This window comes from Athene cunicularia, assembly GCF_003259725.1.
Source record: "Athene cunicularia isolate RWA chromosome 12 unlocalized genomic scaffold, athCun1 chr12_part1, whole genome shotgun sequence".
NCBI lineage: Eukaryota > Metazoa > Chordata > Aves > Strigiformes > Strigidae > Athene > Athene cunicularia.
The window spans coordinates 1176408-1196391 of NW_020799116.1; the positions used below are offsets into that span (position 1 = coordinate 1176408).

At 53.1% G+C, this 19984-nt stretch overlaps 1 protein-coding gene across 1 annotated transcript in view; it reads right to left on the reverse strand.

The window, feature by feature from the left end:
• Positions 1–233: 233 nt before the first annotated feature.
• The window catches only part of PODXL2 (podocalyxin like 2), a 30844-nt gene continuing 11093 nt past the window's right edge, over positions 234–19984 (reverse strand). Inside the window, exons 4-9 of the mRNA XM_026857527.1 lie at positions 12493–13385; positions 11380–11454; positions 8275–8431; positions 6738–6799; positions 4889–5068; positions 234–4538 (exon numbers count right to left, since the gene is read on the reverse strand). Of these exons, the coding sequence (XP_026713328.1) occupies positions 4329–4538; positions 4889–5068; positions 6738–6799; positions 8275–8431; positions 11380–11454; positions 12493–13385 (1577 nt within the window). The 3' untranslated portion in view covers positions 234–4328. The remainder of the gene's footprint in view (positions 4539–4888; positions 5069–6737; positions 6800–8274; positions 8432–11379; positions 11455–12492; positions 13386–19984) is intronic.

Genomic DNA, 19984 nt, shown 5'->3' on the forward strand with positions numbered 1-19984 from the left:
GTATAAGAGACAGGGGCTAGGACGGGCGCCCCACCGGGCTAGGACGGGCGCCCCACCGGGCTGGGACGGGCGCCCCACAGGGGGAAGCCAGTTTCCCCCAGCCCGGGCACCTGGCACAGCTCTGTGGGGCAGGGGGGGCAAGGCTGACCGCCCCCCATCCCAGCAGAGGGACCCTGGCCAACAAACAGATGTGAATTCAGGCAGATGCAACCAAGGAAAGGACTCCACTCGGGTCAGTGTTCAGACACCCAGGAGGTGCGTTTTATTGCAAAGAAAACAAAAACCACAACCCTGACGCTTCCAGGGCCAGACGCGAGTGTTTCTAAGTGTTCTCCAGCAGCAATCCCAAGCAGGGGCCAGGGCTTGCAGGCAGTTTAGGTCCAGCAGGAACAAGGGCGTTGAGAAGGGCTGGGAGCCTGCCTGTCAGCCGAGACGAGCCCACGAGGCTCTCGGGAGCCAGCACAGATGAAGGTGGTGGTTGCCTCTGACTGTTCGAGCTGCTCCAAACCCTCTGTGAAGGAGAGGTGGCTCCTGCGTGGCTGCGAAAGTGGACAGGAACAGACGAGGTGCTGAGGGCAAGGGCTGCCGTGGGATCCTGCTGCGATGCTCTAAGGTCATTCTGCAGCAATCCATAGGATAAATATACCTCCTTTCATGCTGCATCCTTCGGCCGGAGGGATCCTTAAGGTGGCATCTGGAACTGTATTCTCAACCTGCATTACATACTCCACGGTTACCAGGTCACTTCGCGTTGTTTCTTTACACCCTCCATGCCACCAGGTGTCTGCAGGGTGCAGAGCCCTCGCACATGTTGGACTGCGCATCACAGACCCTGTTCTAGGCATCTGGGAGGAATCTGCAGCTTGGCCATCCCAGATCTGGCCACCGTCCCACGGAGATGGAGAGCCACACTGATCTTGGCCATCACCAGTGTTGCCGGGGGCACAGAGCTCCTCACACCAGCCCCTGATGCTCTCTCGGAAGAGCCACCTCAATTTCAAGCCAGAGCCTCCGTTTTCTGCCTGTACTCCCCAGGATGAGACGGGGCGAGTGGAGGAGAAAGCAGGGAGATGAAGCTGAGGCTGATGGAACTCTAGACCGGTGACTGTGGGGAACGTCCCATCTCGCTGCTTTGCAGACAGGGATGTCCTCACACAAACCATCCCTGACATGCTTGGTGAGAGCCCCTCTGCTCACAGGCAAGTCCAGCAGCCCCTCGCCGATAAGACGAGTGACTGTCCTAGGCAAGTCACAGGAAACAAATACGTGGAGATAAGAAGGGGGAAAAGTACCTTTTTCCAATTATTTTTTGTCTCCAACTCCCAGCAGCCACCAGGTGTCAGCGCGATCAAACGTTTGGCAGATGGGACGACAGTGAAGTCCGAGTAGGTGGAAAACAGGATTCCAGGAATCAATCGCTTTGTCTCCTGCAGCTGCTCTGCTGCCTGGCACACCGCTCTGAGAAGTCCAGCTTTGACAGTTTTTGTTAAAAAGAAGTTCAACTACATTAAGGTGATAGAAAAGCTTCCTGTTACAAACGCTAAGACAAAGTTTCTCTTCCTCTAAATCCTCCCTGTGTAGAGCTGGAAACCCAAGCACTGAACAACAGAGTAAGTGGGCTACCAACAGCCTCTCTACAGTGCTCCCCAGCCCGCAGGTCCCCGGAGATGGCCCGTCTCTGCAAGGCTGAGGGGAGAGGGACAACAGTGCAATCGACTTAACAAGATCAGCCTAGTGCAAAAAACATGATACAGAGGAAAAACAAACGGTAAAGGTATAAAAAGTATCACCAGACTAAAGTGGAATGCTATTAACCAGTAGATTTCTGGAGCTAAACTGAGATCATACAGCCAGGTGCACCCTGTCAGAGACAGCAGATTGTTCTCAGCCTCGTGACAGCCACCCTCACACACTCTCCAGATGCAGAAGAGAGCTCTACAGCCTCCGGAAAACCTTCAAACCGTAAGAAGCCAGAAGAGAAAATCAGGAGAACTTGCTTAACTTTTAATAAGCCCGCACAGTCCCCTTGGCTTCTTTGAGGTCTGAAGACTTCACACCAAATGAGGAGGTGCTGAGCCCAGCCAGAAGCATTGCTTTACCAGCTCCTCGTTGTTTCTCTGAATTAGTAAAGGGGAGAGAAAACAGGGCAGCAAAGCAGCTCCTAGCAACGATGTGCATCAAGGAAGTGTTTTGTGGGTGAACTGATTCACATCTGATCGGTGCCATTATCTTTTTAATAGCCACTGGGCATTAAAAACATATTTAATGAGGATTATAGGAACATTTATACGGTGAAACTGCCTAAAGGCCGTGGCCATGCCAGGCCCTGTTATGCTAAGTGCTATACAAACTTAAATTTTAACTCCATGCTTTAATTTACTCACCATATCATAACAACAACTTGCATTTAATCCTGTGAGCTCCAAAGTGCCATCAACACAGCCACTGAACTTGTGCAGTCTGACTGCACAGACCCATCAAACTCAGCAAGGGGCGGTCAGGGACTGTCCCCCGTTAGCAACTGCTGGGGCAGGAGAGGGAACTCCTCCGAGCATCTCTGCAACCCTACCGACGAGATAGGAAAGGAGCTGATCACCTCCACCTCCTACAAAACACAGGGAAAGGTATGGAGGCAGCATAAAAAACACTGAAAATGGGAATCTGGATAGGAAACCAAAGGCTGTCGCCTTCCTTGAACACCTAACGGACGGATCTCCACGTGGTCCTACCTCGAGATGATCTGTGATTCAGTTTGTATGCAAAGCGCTATGCAAAATGAAACAACAGACTCGTACCTTGGCTTAGGCACTCACAGCAGGGATGAACATGCTAAAATATCTGTACATACAGGGGTAGATTTACAGGCTTGGCATCAGGCTGCATATCTGGGGTCTTTCTGTACAAAGGTTCCCGTAAAGACCAAACGCGAAGCCGCATCTCGCAGTAAGCAAGGATGCAGATCGCCCTAAGAGAGGAATGCTGCTGCCTCTGACAGAAGCGAGTCCCTCAGTCCCTTGACGACAGAGGAAACAAATGTTCTGGGATTTCAGGCTTGACAGTAGTTCTGAGTCTCAGCTTAGGCAGGGCTCAGAGAACAATTATGCATATTCACGTGCCTTTTATCACACATCTTCAGGGAGCTGGAGCCTCAAAGTTGCCTGAGGCATGCCTGAGAAACGTTCATCGGGGAGCTCTTAGATCTGATTCTCATCTCATCTGAACTGGCTTTTACACTTGCTTAAATGCAGTGATTTTAAAGATGTTGCCCCAATTTACACCTGTGGGACATTAAACATTTCCCCCCCTCAGGGCAGGATGCTGAAAAGGAAACAAAAGGACCAGAAAATGATCTGTTTCCAATTTTTTTACTTTTCTCCCTGTATAAAAAGTCTCACATAGTCTTTACCTCAGGAAGACCAACTGAAACCAAACTATCCTGGAAAAAAAAGAACAGGAGTGGAGGAGGCCTGCCAGTCTAAACCTGATACTTAGACAAGGGATACTTTGCTGCTGATTTCACAGGCTGTTGTGTGAAAGAGGCATGTCAATGTCCTTTTTTGAGCAACTCTCCAACCTAAAGCAAATTTTCAGCTAAGATGCTGCACCAATGGCACCGAATTCTCTGCAGTCAGCCAAGCAAAAGTGCTCAAACTTTGCAAACTCAGCTTGGAGCTGCGGAGCTGAAAAAGGGAGTGGGGCTGTTTGTGGTTCAAGGGGGGAAATGAGATGACAGTGGGATTTTTTTTTTTCCCCGAATGTAAACATCAGCCCATCTAATTAGCAGCTGAATGCTAGAGCACTAGAAAACCTCTTTTCACATGTGGAATGCAAACTCTGCCCAGGATATCGACTGAGTCTTGGCTCCCCTCCATCCAGAATGCACCTGCAGGGACTGAATGGGATCTCAAGGTCAGGATGTGGCTGCCCTAGCTCCAGCTGGACTCCCAAAGTGGATTTCCTTCCCCGAGCTGGACTCTTGGTGGCAGACTTAGCCCCACTGCCTTGTTTCTCAAGCCCAGCCACTCCCAGCCACTACCAGAGAGCTACAGTAAGTGCATTTAAAGGTGATAAAAGCATTGGTGCTACTGACAGGAACACACACACAGAGACCTACAAACCCACCCCTCCCGTTTCCCTCTGTTCAGTGATCCTCCCGGCTCCAAGCCCCAGTGAGGGCTCAGGACTTCTATTGGAAAAACTTGCCCAAAGACTTGAGCCATCCCAAGCCTTTAAGAAGTTCCTGAGAAGCCACCTGATCCCATGGTCCATCAGTCAAGATAGGAGAGAGACAAATGTATTTAAGGGGGTGGTTCCCTCCCTTCTTTTTCCTAAAGATGTGTGTCTTCCTCAAACACATCCACATCCTCGCTCGCCTGCTTATTGATCAGGACATCCCAGCTGTCGGGGCCGTTGATGGTGTTTCCACCGTTCACGCTTGGCTTCTTCTCCTGCATCTCTGACTGGCTGTCACTGGCCACATCCAAGGTGGGGTTGTCATGGCAGCCGTTCTCAACGAAGCGCAGCTCCTCGCCGTGCGACTGTGAAGGACGATAGGAACACAAACGGAGACAAAGGAGGACAGGTCTTAATGCTACTGAGAAGCACAACCAGACCAGGCCATAAGGGCCACTGAGGGCTCTGCAGGGGCAGTGCGAGAAGGTAAATTGACTCCTGGCCCAGCCCTCGCAGTGGAAATGAGCTGTCCTGAGCACAGCAAGAGACAGGTTTGCATCTCTCACACCCGAATGGGCGCCCTTGCTGCTCCAGCAGTGTATCCAGCTATGTCCAGTAAGTAGACAGGGGAAAACAACCTCCCTCTTAACTTTCCAATCCCCTCCTCCCCAAGGGCTAAGAGTCTGGCCACCTCCTCCACCCGTCCAGTGCTCACCATGTTCTTCATCTTGGGCAGGCGTCTCTGCCAGCAGTTGTATATGAGCCCCAGTACAATGATGATGGCGCAGATGGAGCCAATGATCACCAGTACCACAAAGAGTTTCCCATAATCGCTGCGTGTCTGGTTGGGGTGTGACTGGCAGCTTGTTGTGGTTGAGTAATTCTGGATGCCAATCTGGAAGGAAGGAAGGAGTATACTAAATCAATCTCCTGGCCTGCAGACAGGTGGGATCCTGTTCAGACTTCCCAGGGTCCAAATACAGGGCCACCGCCATGGGCAGAGGAACCAAAAGCCAGGGTTGGGGAGAAGGATGTATGCTGTCTTACACGACTAGAAGGCACACGGCTAAATTTAACACCATCTACAGTGAAAGGTGACACGTCAGCAAATGACAGTAGGCACAGTCTTACCCTGATCACCTGCACAAGGACCACACCTATGTGGAAGACAAAGAGGCTTCCATGGGAGAAACTGCCCAAGATTATGAGTACCCAAAACAAACCATGGACCACTGAGGGGTGCTGAGGCTTTGGCGACCGTGTGACAGAGAATGAAACCATAATAAATAGTTTTTCATTAAAGCTCTGGTCCTAAGAGAGTATAGCGGTCTTTCCGCTGCCTTGGAAGTGGACAGCTGCCCACTGATTCCAAAAGCTGCCCTAGAAACGGGCCCCTGTGCTTGTCAGCAAAGCCTAACACCAGTCCCAGTGACTCGGCGGATTTTAAGGGGGTTACATATCAATTCAACAGTATGACCGGTGTAAGAGAACACCCTTCCTCCTCCTCCCAGGCGCAAGGTCGGCACAACGAGCAGCGTTTCGTTATTGACAGAGCTGGAGGCAGGTGGTGAGGTGCTGCTCTGGTAGGATGCACGTTCACACAGGGTCACAGTTGCACAAAGAGGTCAAACCTTGCGCTGACGCAAATCCTTCTTTCTGGACAGATCTAGCTGCTGATACCTCAGTCACACAATTTCTAGAGGGTCGGCTTTTCACACTTTCTCTAGTGTAAGCCAATCAATACAGCACTGAGCACTTAATTTGCTTTGTCTAACTGCACCAGTTTGTTAGGTCAGGGAAAAACCTGAGAGCAGACAGCCAGCAAGGCCGTGGCCCAACTCTGCTGCTAAAAAGGCAGCAGAATTACTCCAGTAGTGTAAAAAAACCCAAGCTGAACTGGGCACTGAGTGCCTACATGTCTCGCAGGCCTAAGGGGCAAAGTCAGATCATGGGACTAATTTGTCCTCATCTCCATCCTCTTCCAAGCCGCCCGGGGTTAGAGGGGAACAGGCGAGGGCTAGGGGCAGCTGGAAGCGCAGCCCAGTCCTCTGCCTGCTCCTGCGTAGGCACCTGTCTAAAGGGGTGGGATGCAGACCCTGGGATTGCAGGAAGAAGGTGTGTGAATGTGTCCCATCTAGTACAGGCGCCTCTCCCCGCTCCTCCAGCACAACTTGAGCTACTGAGAGCAGCCAGTGTAGGTAAATCAGCTGTAGGGCGAGCAGGGCCCATCCTGGGGCTCCGCAGCACCCTCCTCACCACAGGCAACAGTGTCGAAGGGACGAGACCCAGTGTCCCAGCAAAACGAGCATGCCAAAAGCAGCTTCACAACCCCGCCAGAAAATCAGGGAGGGAATAACCCACAGTTACTCCCTTAATGGGAGCAGACGTCTGATGGCCTGGCAACTACCAGAGAGGAGAGAAGGGCGTTTGCCAAGTGCCTGACTCATCCGTTTGCCTGCTGTGGGCTCACTTGGCTGGACTCAGATATGCTCCCAGTTTTCAAGGTGCTTATTTTAATTGTATAGCTAGTCTTAACGAATGGATGGAGGCAGACAGGCTCTTACCTCCGCTAAGCTCCTCTTAACATCCCCCAGTGCCATGAGAACATCTTTTGTAGGGATGATGCCTGTAAAGGAGAGGGAGAGATGAGTGCTGCTCTCAGCTCAGGTTAGCTCAGGTAGATGTACTCATCACTGTGAAGCCCCCAACAGAATGGGAAAGTGCACTTTTGTTCAGTGGTACTTTATATGAGGAGGCTGAAAGAATGCAAGGACCACAACCAAATGCTCTTTAAAGCGGGGGAAATAATCCAGGCATGAACTGATGCTAGAGGCACCTAGGTGCCCTCCCCACAGCTACAGAAGCTCTCAGGGTCTGTGTGTGCTCTGGAGTGAGCAGCAACATCCACAAAGTCAGGGATGCTGCCCGATCCCGCCTCCCTGTCCAGCACAACTCGATCCTGAGCTGCAGCACTCCAGGGATCTCCACGCTCACCAGCCACAACCTTTCTCAGGAGTGTTTTGCTCGGCAGAGCAGCCTGGCGAGGTGCTGTGCTCCGCTCCCGGCAGGCGACAGCTCCAGTCAGAGGCACCGGCCCAGCTGAGGCGCCCCTTCCCGGGAGCCTCCCTCCCTCCCAGCTCCCAGGTGCTCTCCGAGGCAGAACAGGAGCAGTCAGGGAGGATTCAGAGGCTGAGGCCCATTTCTCCCTTCACTTGCACAGCAGTAAAAAGAGGAACTGAACAAAAGCTTGATTATTCAGAGCAGAAAATACTTTGGTTCCTGAGGTTTCTAAACTCAGGGGTATCTCCCAGCCCGGCTGTGCTTCTGGAGTTCAGAACTGGTTTCTTCTCCAGGAAGGGGGATGTCCCCTTTCACGATGTCATGAAGTTAGTTTAGAAGACCAAATGTTCACCAAAGCCTTTTCACTGCCACAGGCTCCAGCCCAAGGGCTTGGGAGACATGCAATGGCATCAGCACAGCAAATACCACTTAAATGTTAGCTCTATTTTCCTATCACTGTGGGACATTTTAGAATACTGTTGGCTTTTTTTTATTTCATATAGGCCATAATGTCAATATTATTATTCTTAGCTGTCTACTAAGCAGGCAGCAGCACATACTGATGTACAGGAAAAGCACCCCCCCTAGCAAAAGGGGGGTCCAGCCCAGCCCACCTTCCACTGTCAGCTTTTGTTTCTTTGGGGATGCAGGGGAGGCACCGTCAGGCCTGGCCCAGTTCAGACGACACTCATGTAGTGTTAAGAAGTGAACTAAGAGCAGGCTGCCATGTCCCACCGTTGCAGTGGCCTGCTCATGGAGGAGAGTACATAAGGACTGAGATTGAGCTGAGGGACACTGGAGTGAAGGCAGTCCGGGGAGGGAGCAAAGCAGGAGGCAAAGCGCAGAAGATGGAGCTTCATGCAAGCAGCGGGGGACAAGCCAGAAGGCAGATGTCAAGAAAAAGGGTCTTACGTCCTCAGTCCCCCTCCACCTCTCAACTGGTGGGACTGAAATGGACTGGAGAGTGAAAGCTCCTTCCTCCATTTGAGAGCCCCTTAAACACCCCCCCATCACGGGAAGGCTCCTTCTCTCAGCACTTACCCTGTTCCCCCGCCAGTGTCATGAGCAAGTGCTTGTCGTTCTCGTTGGGTTTGCTCAGAGAGATCAGCCAGCGGTCCTGCAGCCCATCTGCCTGCCTGGAGAAGGCATCCTCCACCAGTGCCAACAGCTGGGGACCCCTCTCCAGCCGAAACTCCTCCTGCCACAGGAAAGGGACCTTGGTGAGCACACGGTGGGGACAGGGCAGGTGTAGCACTGCAGGACTGGCAGGGGGACAGGGCCCAGAGCCCCGAGCCAGGCGTGCCCAAAAGCCAGCGATGCTAAACCTGGTGCAACGCTCTCCACACAGCCTCAGTACCCCAGCCTGGACCCACACACACATCTCCTGACACACCAACCCTCCTCCAGGGCTCCTGTGGCCGCCACGCGCCCCACACGGTGCCAGCCCAGCTCCCCCAGCACACAGTGACGTTATGGTGTAAGGCCAGGAGGAAGCAGCCAGGTTCTTCCCCGCAGCCAGCGCTGGGTCAGCGGGTGCCGCTCAGCCTGACGTGCTCCAGCCATCCCTCAGTGGGCTCCTTTGTTGCTTTCTCACTCCTGTGTTTCTATTTTTATCTCCGGTTGCCATGCCAACCTGAAGGCCACACAGATGATTAATAAAATGGAGAGCTCCTGTTGCCATGGCAATTCGAAGCGCTCAGGGCAGGCACAGGCCTGTGCCGAAAATGGCCTAATTGGAAAAGACACCGATGACTGAGGCCTGAATCACAAGGGGCTGCCAGTGCCTCCCCTCACCCGGTTACGGTCTGGGCACGGCGAGGCGGGAGCCGCAGCACCGGGACGCAGCACCATGCTGCCCAGCTGCAGCTCCAGCCCCGGCCCCCCGGCAGCCTGCGGCCGGTTTGGGGGATGCAGAGGAAGGGCGAGCAGCTGAGCCCAGGAGCAGGAGGAGGACAGAGGTGAGATGTTTCTAGCGATGGGGAAAACAGAGGCTGAAGAACACAGATAAATTCTCCGTGGTGGAGAAAAGAGAGCTGCGAAGGAGCTGAGGTGGAGGTCGGCTCCTGACGCGTAGCCAGTGTTGGGTCAGATCCTGCAGCCCTCACTTGGGCAAAATTCCCAGGTATATTGAGTGGGAGAGGTGCCCAGGAAGAGACTGAAGTGGCTGCCTTGCCCAGAGCCCATTAGGGAGATAAACGGGCTGCCGGCTTAACCCAGCAATACAGACATCAGCCCTGCAGCGGGTAAAAGCCTGGTGCTCTGGGGAACATTAAGGCTCAAGGTGAGACGCTCTGGGGGGGTTAAGCATCCTCCACGTCCCTCAGCTTTTCAGCAGGACTCAGTACCACACTCGGTCAGGGCATCAAAACATAGGAAATATGTGAGGAATCCCCATTCCACTAATTTAAACTACAGCACTTGCAAATGCAGGTTCTCCCTCACAACCCTGGAAAGCCAAACACCACGGGGTTTGGATACAGAAACCAGAAAGCAAAAGGGACAGGCAGAGGGTAGGCAAGCTGCCCAAAGTGAGCAAATTACCACGGGTAGGAAACAAACTGCGTCAGCATCAGTGGAAAGGAGAAGAGCTTGATTCCAGCTTCAGCCATGCAAAGTGGTAATGGGAGGCAGGGAACAAAGCGATGTTCATGTTAAATATGTATGTTGACAAACGTCCCTTTGGATAAAGGGGAAGACAGCACAAATCATTCCTTGGGAAATGTGTTTTGAAACATGAAATCAAGTAGAAAAACAGTTCAGTCCTGCCTATCCCAGGGCGCTGTCTTCTTTTAGCAAGGCAGAACTGAGGATTCCACAATAAAGACAGAGTCTGGTCAAGAGACATCTGCTTTTCAGTTCTCACCCTTCCAGTAGTTTAAACTACACAAGTGCAAGTGACCACAGGGAGGAAGCTACTACGTACACAGAATGAACGAGCATTTAAACTCCACAGAAGTGGGAGAAAGAGCAAGGGGACTAGGCCATGGAGGAAACAGGGCAGCCGAACTTTGGTTTTCAAGGACCGGTTTTTCGAGTTGCTTTTGCGAACTGCAGCAGAGATACTTAAAACCCTCCAAAGAGCAAACTGGTTTGCCTAAATCAGGAGGAACGAGATGGCTTTTCATCCACCCCTAAAGCAGTCAGCATGCTTTACTGTGTGTAGGAATCCCCCCGTTGTCCCTGCTCCCAAAAAGTTCACCTTAAAAAAATAAAAACAACACACACAAAACCCCCCCAAGAACTCGCCAGTAGTGGCAATAAGTCAGAGCCACAGATCCACTCTGCAGTAACAAAGCAGCTGGCTCTGCCCAGAGCAGGAGCCACAGAAAGCAAGAGTACAGACACACGAGGCCAGAACACAGCTCCCCGATGAAACATTTCAGTCTCAGGCTGTCAAGCTCCTAATCATTTCTTAGAATTATGAAAGGCACCTTGACCCCAGGCCTTTCACAACTGGTTTTAAAGTGCCTGATAAAAGGCCCAGCAGAGGTGAACGAGCCCTTTTACCAGGGAGCCACAAGGGGCTCCGGGCTCATGAATTAACTGCAGCTTTCTGGGGATGGATGGACAGGCATTGGATTAGCAGAGCATGGCTGGTTAACAGACCCAGATAACACACAAGATAACAGGGTGGGGAGAAGAGGCACTTAAGGAAGATTTAGTGACAGCTGCTTGACACTGAACCATTTACACTGCAAATGGGGAGTCCCTATTCCCCTGAGCCATCAGAGGAACGTTACTATATCCTGGAAGGAGGGGAAGGAAAAGGAAGAGAAGGAAGGTGTATCACGCTTCAATCCGGCCACATGCCCTACCAGTAAGAGGTGCAACGTTTAAAGCTCCCCTGTCTCATGACAATGCAGGTACTGACTGGCACAGACTAGCAGCCAGAAGTTAGTCAAAACCCAATATGGGCCTGACATGTGCTAGACTTTGAGCAAAATCTTCTCTCTCCACCCACTCTTTTCCCTTTTTGGAGAACAGGAATATTTCTGTCTTCCTCCCCTTCTCTCCACAGCCTCTACAGGGAGGTTGAGATTTAGTGCTTTTAAAATGTTTTGCAGTGAAAGCAGACAGCAAGAGCTGCGCCTGCCTCCTCTAAGCACTATTCCCCCCATGCCATCGGGTCTCTTTGGGCTGACTTACACAGTCGATGTTATCCGACATATTCAGGATGATGTAGTTCTTCCCCGCAAGGTTGCTCCAATCTTTGCAGATCACCTGGAGAGACAAGGAAAAGACAGCCGGGTTTGGGTAGCAAATGCAGCTCTCCCGCTGAAAGCACAGGGTACGCAGGGAGCAAGGGGCTGTGCCATACCCCCGAGAAGCACTTCTCCAAGGATGGAACTGCCCTCTAACTCTCTGTTACGGAGGAATCACCACGCACGGGGCAGGGACAAGGCTCCTGTGCCAGCTTGCCATAGCCAAGCTTTCCCTCCACCTGTCTAGACTCCAGGAGGACTCAGGTACCCAGGGGAAAGCTCTCCAGCCTGCAGCCTTACTCTGTACGTGATCAGCACTTAACACAAAACCTAACCAGGAGCCTCCGTGGTCCTTAAACCACTGAGGAAGGGCGGCACTTTGCAGCCAGGACTGGATACACAGAGGGACTACATCACTTGCTCAGGGTCCCGAGTACTGTAGGGCAGAAAGCAAAATTAAAAGCTTTCCCCAGCACTTTCTCACCAGTCAGCTCCTGCTACCTATCTCCCCTTAAGCAGGTGGCAGTTTGCTGGATTCAGGAACTGCAGTTCACCTCACACCTCCTCTCCCATGGGCTCTCCTAGACCAACATCCTCACAGCTCGCTGGACCCCGCTCCACCTGCTCTGCATCTGGTCCCTCTGCAGGCAGCAGCAGCAGCAAAAATAGCACTTGCTTCTCACTCCCTCCCCAGAAATCCTCGGGGCTGTTTTTGTCCTGACACTTCCAATAACGCACGCTGAGAAAACAAGAAGCTTTCGCTGCTGTGCGTGCCCCAGAGGGCAGTTGTTTATTAGAAGCAGGATTTTGTGCAGCAGTTTGTTGGGGAAGATGTGAGGGGGCAGAGCTTTCACCGAGGATCACGGACACCTTAAGAAGTGCCGTGAAAAACTCTCTCTAAAATTCAGTTTTGGCTGGGTGAAGAGAAGCAGCCACTTCCACCAGTCACACTGAGGGACATGGGTAAGGTTAAGGGGTTAAACACACACTCCCTCCGAGAGAGAAGTACCCAGATACCTGACTGCAAGCTCCCACCCCGCCCTGCTCCCCGCGCTACCTGTGCTGAGTCCCAGGGCAGCTCCGTTGGCAGCACAGCCACGCGGGCATCCCCAGCCTGTGGTGACAAGCTCCTCTCTGCTGCCACGGTCTCAGTGGCTGACTCGGTGTCATTCCAAACGGGATCCAGCGCAGGCTCATTAGCCCTGTCCCACGGAGACGCAGAAGCAGCGGGGTGCTGCTCACTCCCAGGAAGAGTCTGGGTGCCTGGGGAGCCGCCTCCAGGAGAGGGTGTCCCCACGGGCGTTCCCACTGTCTGCTCCATTTCGGTTAGCACCGTGGGCTCCAGCATCTCCCACCCTACTGTGGTCTCCGAGACCTCCTCTCTGGCCGAATGCTCTTCCCCACCAGCCTCCACTGTGGTCTCTGCAAGCTCTGCTCTCGTGGTAGTCACAGTCAGCTCCAAATCCGCTCCCCCAACAGCCCACGTGTCCCCAGCTGTCACCTCAAAGGGCTCTTCTGAAACACTGGGAGACCTTGCAGCAACAGTAGTAGAAAAAACAGAGGACACAGGCAGAAGACCTGGTCCCATGCTGCTCCCAAGGTCTAAGCCTGGAGGAGCAGAGTCCTCTTCTTGCCCTCCTATGGCTGCCTCGGTCACAATACCTGGCCTGGCGGAGGCTGTGGAAAACAGAAGAGTGGAGTCCTCTTGGCCCTCTGGTTCAGAAGAGGTAACCTCTGGCTCGGAGGTCTGGAGGCTCTCCACTCCTCCTCTGGAGTGGTCTATCGGGAGCAGCCCCTCCTCTTCCTCCAGCGTGCTGGAGAAAGGCGTGTGCAAGTCAGGCTCAACAAATTCTGCTGGCGGCTGGAGAGTGGCTGTTTCCCAGTTGTCTTTCACCTGTGTCCCATTCCCTTTCAGCAGGGCCTTCTGAGACGCAGCAGGAAAGCTGTAATCTAAAGAGAGATCCAAAAGACTTCGTGTCACATCCCAAGTAACCACGAACTCTGAGAGGCAGACAGCTGGCTGCATTGTGTGCATCCAGCCACGGATGGGGCCAAATGGCGGAGACCCTCTAAGAGCAGGCAGCCTGCCACTGAGAATAACAATTCCATCTGACGAGTGCAATGCAACCTCCTGCACTTCCCCAGCTCCCCTGTCCCACCCCAGTGAACCCACTTTCCCTAGGGATAATTCACGTGTTCATTCTCTCCACTCCGTCCCGCGCTTTCACAGACAGTAATAAATAAGTTTTGACTCCTGGCATCCTTAAGGTGAGGTTATGAGTGTTAGGAATTGGGCTGGGACCCAGAGGTTGGTTTCAGATGGGATTCAGACAGGTATGAGGTGGCAGCAGCAGTCAGTCACAAGCTAAATGGGAAATAACTCGGGAAGAGAAACAAACCCAGATCCTACTCCCTGGCACACCAAAACCTGATCAACCCGGACATCTTTGAGATGCAGAACTTCAGTTTGTGCAGCGCTTAACAGCAGAAGAGTCATCCCACAAACATCTGCATTAGGAGATTCTCATGTCATTAAGGAACAGTTTTGCTGCAGGGAAACAGAAGCCAGAAACAGGAGCCAAATCTAACTCCCCTCTCTCCAGCTTCAACCCCTGGTTGTTCTGTGGCTCTGACCACGAATGCACATGATGCTGCCAGACAGTTTAGATGATGAAGAAGATGCACCCCACAAATGTATGGTCGGAGTAGGCAGGGGCTTCTTCTGGAAGCCCAGCAAGGAGCTGGGATCCCGGGATAAGGAGAGTATCGCTAAGATCAGAAGAGTGACAGGCACAAATCCAGCAGGCATAAATCAACCTTCATCTGTCTTGAGAAACTGCCTGTACCCAAGGAACTGTTTCAGGAGTTTGCATCCCAATGAACTCCGTTTCTCCCCAAGAAGAGCACAGCACATACTCCGACTGAGAAAGATCAGGAAGATGACCCCTCTGCAGCTAGAAACGAGCACCTTGCCCCACCTATGGTGATTATTATTATTATTATTATTATTGACTTGCTTGAAATCCCCAAGGCCCCCACATCCTCTCCTGCCTGCCAAAGCTGATGCTCCACGGAGCAGAGTGGGCAGCAGCTCTCTGGATGCCTCACAGAGCAGACCTGCACAGGGAATCTCCTGCACCCCTGACTCCACTCCCTCGCCTGCTGATGCCAGAGCGGGTGCGAGCTCCCAGGCAGGGAGGGCCATGTCAGCAAACACATCCATTGCCTTGGATATTCCCTGGCAACCAGGACTGCCCATGCTGCTCCTGCAGCTCCTTCCCATCCCTCCCTTGCAGAGAGCCCCGTGGCTCCCTCCACCCCGAGCAGGAGGCGCAAAGATGCTCCTGTTCAGCTGGCAAGTGGCTTCCCTAACCCACAGCTTATTCCCTCCGTGCTGTCAGCAGCTCCCTCCAGACGCTGCCCAAAGGTGAGTGTGATCCAACTGACCTCTGGAGCTGTGATGTGGTGACTGTCTCCCAGTTCTGGCTGCAAACAGGCACTGAGATCTACTGGGCACCGCAGGCACGAGCAGCGTTCACTTTGTGGCTGTGTCTCCATGGAGAGCACCCATCCTGACTGAGATGCTGCCCAAGGACCTTGAGGATTAAAAGATTTTTGCTACCCAACAGCCTACCTGGTGGTGCTCCCTCAGAGGCCAAGGAGGCTGGTAAGCGCAATCAGTGGCAGCAAAGACAGACCGAAACCAGCTCCTCTCCACTGCCCGGCCCTGGTCTTCCCAAAGGCCCTTACCAACAGCTGCACAGCCCAGTGCCTGCTGACAGGGTCGCTGCCTTGCTAGATGGATGGTGGTTGACAGCAGGAACAGCCGCAGACCACAGCGTTGAGGACACCAGGTCAGGACCCTCTTCAGACAGATAGTGAAGTTTTAGTGCATCTCTCGGGGCTCTTCTGCTCCTCCTGCTGCAGGGATACTCAGGGTTTGCACCAAACCCACTAACCTCAGCAGGAACCCGACCTGCCCTGGTGTGCTGTGGGTGGAAAGTGAGGGTTTTGTCCCTTAAAACAAGGTCCTGTCAGATGAGATGTTATTTTCAAGGCTCAGTGATCCAATCTGCCATCTCCTTTGCCTAAAGACACTCTCAGCTATTCTTGACTCCTCTGCATCTCCTCTCTTCCCTGCCCCTCTTCCCACCTGGAGGAGAGCAAGAACTAGCAGATGGGCACAGCAGAAAAACAAACCAGGGAAAAGCAGCGTGAGGTTTGCCCCGTGGGAGCTAGAAATGCTGCTGGCCTGTCAGCTCTCCTTTGAAGTCACACATTCGACCTTTCCTTTGGGTGCTCTGTCACAGACCAGGCAGCTCCCGCGGGGAAGGCCCCGCATGCCGCAGCCGTGCTGCCTCTCTGCCGACAAGCTCTAAGGTCGGCGGAGCGACCGCTGCCTCCGCCATCTCTCCCAGGGGATGGAAGCGCGGGGACAACCCATCCCACTCTCTCCCAGCAGGCTTCTGTCTCACAAGGCAGCCAAAGACTGAAACGCGAGCTGCTTCTCTGGGCCAACAAATCAACAAGGCAGAGGCAGACACAGGAATCCTCACACTCACTCCTAATTGAGTTAACATCCTCACTCGCAGGATAGTCTCTCCACTACCCTGCATGCTAAGCTGGGAGCATCCTTCTCTTGTACAGTTCGTAAGACCCCATTGATTATAACCTCAACTCCCCTCCGACCTTGTGAGAGCTGTTATTCAGATTTGCTCGGAGAACAGTGAAAATTGAGGTGTTTTGGTCACAGTTGTGCTTGCTTGGGCTTCTTAAACCAAGGAGCTCTCCATGCAAGCCATTTCCCAGAGGGGCTCAATCACTTTGCAGGTTCAGAGGTTCAAGGATGGTGAGTCAATCCTTCCTTCCTTCCAGACTTTCCAGCTAGACACTTAGTTCCTGTCTGGAATCACCTCCTACTGTCTTACTACCACGGGTGTCTGTCCACTTCTCAAGACCAGGTCTCTAAGATACTCATATTCTCTTCTAGTTTACATCCCTCTTCTAAGATCTGAAGGAACTTTTGCACCCTGTCCATCTCCTTGGTATGATCCCAGCACCTTCTTCCAGACAAGCTGATTTTTGTCACTCGTCCATGCAATGCAGAGCCAAGAGCTTTCCCATTTAAAGAGTGTTCTCAGCATTTCCCTCAATTCCCCTCACCCCCAGCCCTAAGGGAACACAAAGGGCATCTCTCGTTTTTAGTGGCCCCTTCCAACACTGATCTAGCAGTTCCCCTTCAGCAAGTGGTCTTCTAGACCCTACAACCCACTGGCCCACCTGGTTGTCCTCTACCTTCAGCAGAGCCCCTACCCCTGGTTCCCACACCCTGAGCACGTGGAAGTGCACCCACAGACGAAGGTCTAGCTGTGCTGGTGCTGTCCACTCCCACCCCCACCAGGTTCTGTGGGGAGAAACAGCAACCATGGAACAGAGGCCAGACACACTCGGGTGACGTGTGCTCCTGCTGCAGAAGTGGGGCAGGGTCTTCTGTTAAAGGAGACAGGTAGTATGGAGCTGGCTGCAATGCCGAATTTGTCAGGGTCTTTTATCAGCTCATCAGATTTCAGTGAGGAAGAAGAGCACTGCCAAAGAGAAGGGAGGAGGCAGTAACCGCAAACACCATCGGTGCCTTCCCTGCCCGGGTCTGCTCTGTAAGTGTCCCACCAAGACCAGCAGTAGGCTGGAGCACAAGAGGAACTTGTGGCCACGCACCGAGGTGGCATGTGCCACGTAACCCTTCCAGTCATGAAAAAGAGCAGCCAAGCCACAGTGCAGGCAGCCCGGTCAGAGGGTGGTCAGAGGGGGCAGCTCAGAACCCAGCACCCCTGGCCAAACAGCCAGCAGGGACGCACCAGGCGAGCGTGGGGGGCAGCCACAGCTCCACATCAGGTACGCTCCCAGAGCTTCTGAGTCACACCATCCCCTGGGAATCTGGTTCACCTATATGAAATTCCACACCTCCACCTCACCCCTGTGCCACCACAGCCTTCGCTTGCCCCTTAATGCGTTTCACCAGGAGCAATATCACTCACATTGCAACATCCAGCTGTCTTTTCCACCCCCACCCCCCAGTTTTTCCCTTCCAAGCTCTCTTGCAAAGACCCTCAGGCAGTATTTTCTGAGGAAGCCATCTCGAACAGCCCTCCTGCCACCCCCAGTCCTGCCCTTTGCATCTCCCAGCAGACCTGTCTGGCTCACACAGATTCATTTCCTTTGCCCGAGGAGATGATTTGTCCTGGGAGAGGTGAACATGAGCTCCAAACCTCTGCGAGAGCCGCCACTGAGGCGATGTCCTGCTCGCTCTGAAATCAATACCAAAACTTCCCTGACACCAGATGGGCCTAGAGCCGGCACTGTGCCAAGGCACGGTCCCCCAGCCAGACATTTAATTCATCACATTTCTGCTTCCCCTTCATTCAGAAGAGCTGTCTCAGCTACTGCCCTACAAGGCTCCCTACCCTGTATTCGCCACTATTAGCTGTTTAAAGCAACCGTGACAGCTCCGAAAAAGGGTGACCCTCTTTGTTTTTAGTACACATAACCTGACCATAAGGTCTTTATTGGATTAAACTGGAAGATCATGTTAACCAGTGATTGAATTACTGGTAACTAGAAGGCACTGTAATAAAGAACATTCCCAGGCTTCCCCCACCACCACCCAGCCGGGCAGCACCGTCCATACTGAAGTCCCCGCCAGCTTTGGGGAGTGCAAGGTGCCCTCTGCTTAAAACGCAGCCAGGTCTGAGGCAGCACCTGCTCGCCGTTGGGCAGCGTAGAGCAGCGGGTCTCGCTACGAAAAGGCACACTCCATCGGATTGGAACCGCAGGGGGATTTCCGAGAGGCGAATGCAATGACTGGTGCTGGAACTGAGCCAGCTGGGGCTAACATCCTAACCTTCCAGAAGAGCGAGGAGAAGTTACTGTGAGCCCAGGACAGGTCCACACACACAGAAGATCATAGTCAAAAGAGAGGCCCAGGGTAGCAAAGCGGTTAGGTCTCATCATGCTTGGAATCCAGGTAGAGCCTGGGCACGGAGTGCTGCAGCCGCTCCCGAGCAGCCCCAGGCCTTTTTCCTGCTCAGGGTATGAACTGCAGTAAGGCCAGAATAAAGCACCCTCACCCGGACACGGAGCTGGCTGGGGATGGCTGCTCCAGAACACCACTACGCACAGAGAAACCCTCTTGCGACAGGTCAGCCCTTGGCAGCAACGTGCCGGGCGAGATGGCTTGTCCCGAGAGAGATCACCTCGTGTGAGCGGGCACTAAACCGGGGCGTAAACAAGAGGCGTCCTGGGAGCTGGGCTCAGGCAGGGGGCTGCTCAGCGCTAAGCTGCTTATGTTGACAGTCTTTACCAGGTGCTTCATTTCATTAATGCTTGGGTTGAACACGGCATTAAGAACCGCAGATTTGCTGTCAGTCTGGATGAAGATGCAGATATCTGTAAGGCTGAGAGTGACTGGGATCTCTCTGGCCAGAGGCAAGCAGTTCACCATGAACGGGAGTGAATCTCACGACCAGAGAAGAGTTGGGGATGGAAGATATTTTATCCCATTAGCTGGTCAGAAAATTTAGTTTTCTTCAAATACAGTCCTTCTAACTTGTCTGTCCTGCTAGCCCTCATCCTAACTCTCCTGGGAATCCCTTCTGCTAATTACTACAATTAAAAGATTACAATTCCACCCCCACTCCCCTCAAAGTGCCACATGCCATCCCAGTGAATCACCCACCTGTAAGACTAGATTTGATAGCTCCCAGCAGTCGTGCCTTGCTCTTACAAATGCACAACCTTGGAGCCAAAAGCCCAGGCCCTGGCTCTAAGGAAGCGAGCTCCATGCCAGCCCACCATCACACTGGAAGATGCGATGACGATGCACCCCGATGCTCAGGGACCCAGCTGCTGGGCAAGGCAGGAGAGGGACTGAGTGCCTTCATTCACCAGACATTCACAAGTCTTGCATCAGTTTCCAGGAGCCTGAACTTCCCAGCAAATAACGATGAGGCTACCTCAGCCTAGAGCCTTCACTGGGCAGGGAACACGCGGGGCGCTGCGTTCTGACTGAGCCAAAGGAGAACACCGAGAGGTGCAAACCAGGGAGCGCTCCAGGGTGGACACGCCAACACACAAGTCTTTCACTAAAAATCAGGGACTCAGAGGGACCCAAAGCCCTAACGACACCCATCTTCTAGCCCTAAAGCTAAAAGAGATGTTGCATCTGTTGCCCAGGAGTTCCAGTGTGACAGCAGGAAAACACAGGGGATTGGAAGCCTCCAGGCAAAACGAGATGGGGAAGGTGGGAAGAAGGGAAAGGAGGACAAGAAGGGCCAGATGCGAGTCGCCGCAGGGCCAGCGTATCTTCAGGGTTGATCTGTGGCTCAGGCCAATCTGATACCAAAGGTGAGACAAAGCAGCCAAGCCCAAACTACAACCGGAGAAGCTTCTGGGTTCCCTGGAAGCCCGAAGGCAGTGGGATGCAGAAGTAGCAGGTTCACAGCTCCACTGACTTGCCTCCTGGCTGAAGTATGAGTCACACGCGGTTTCCTTCC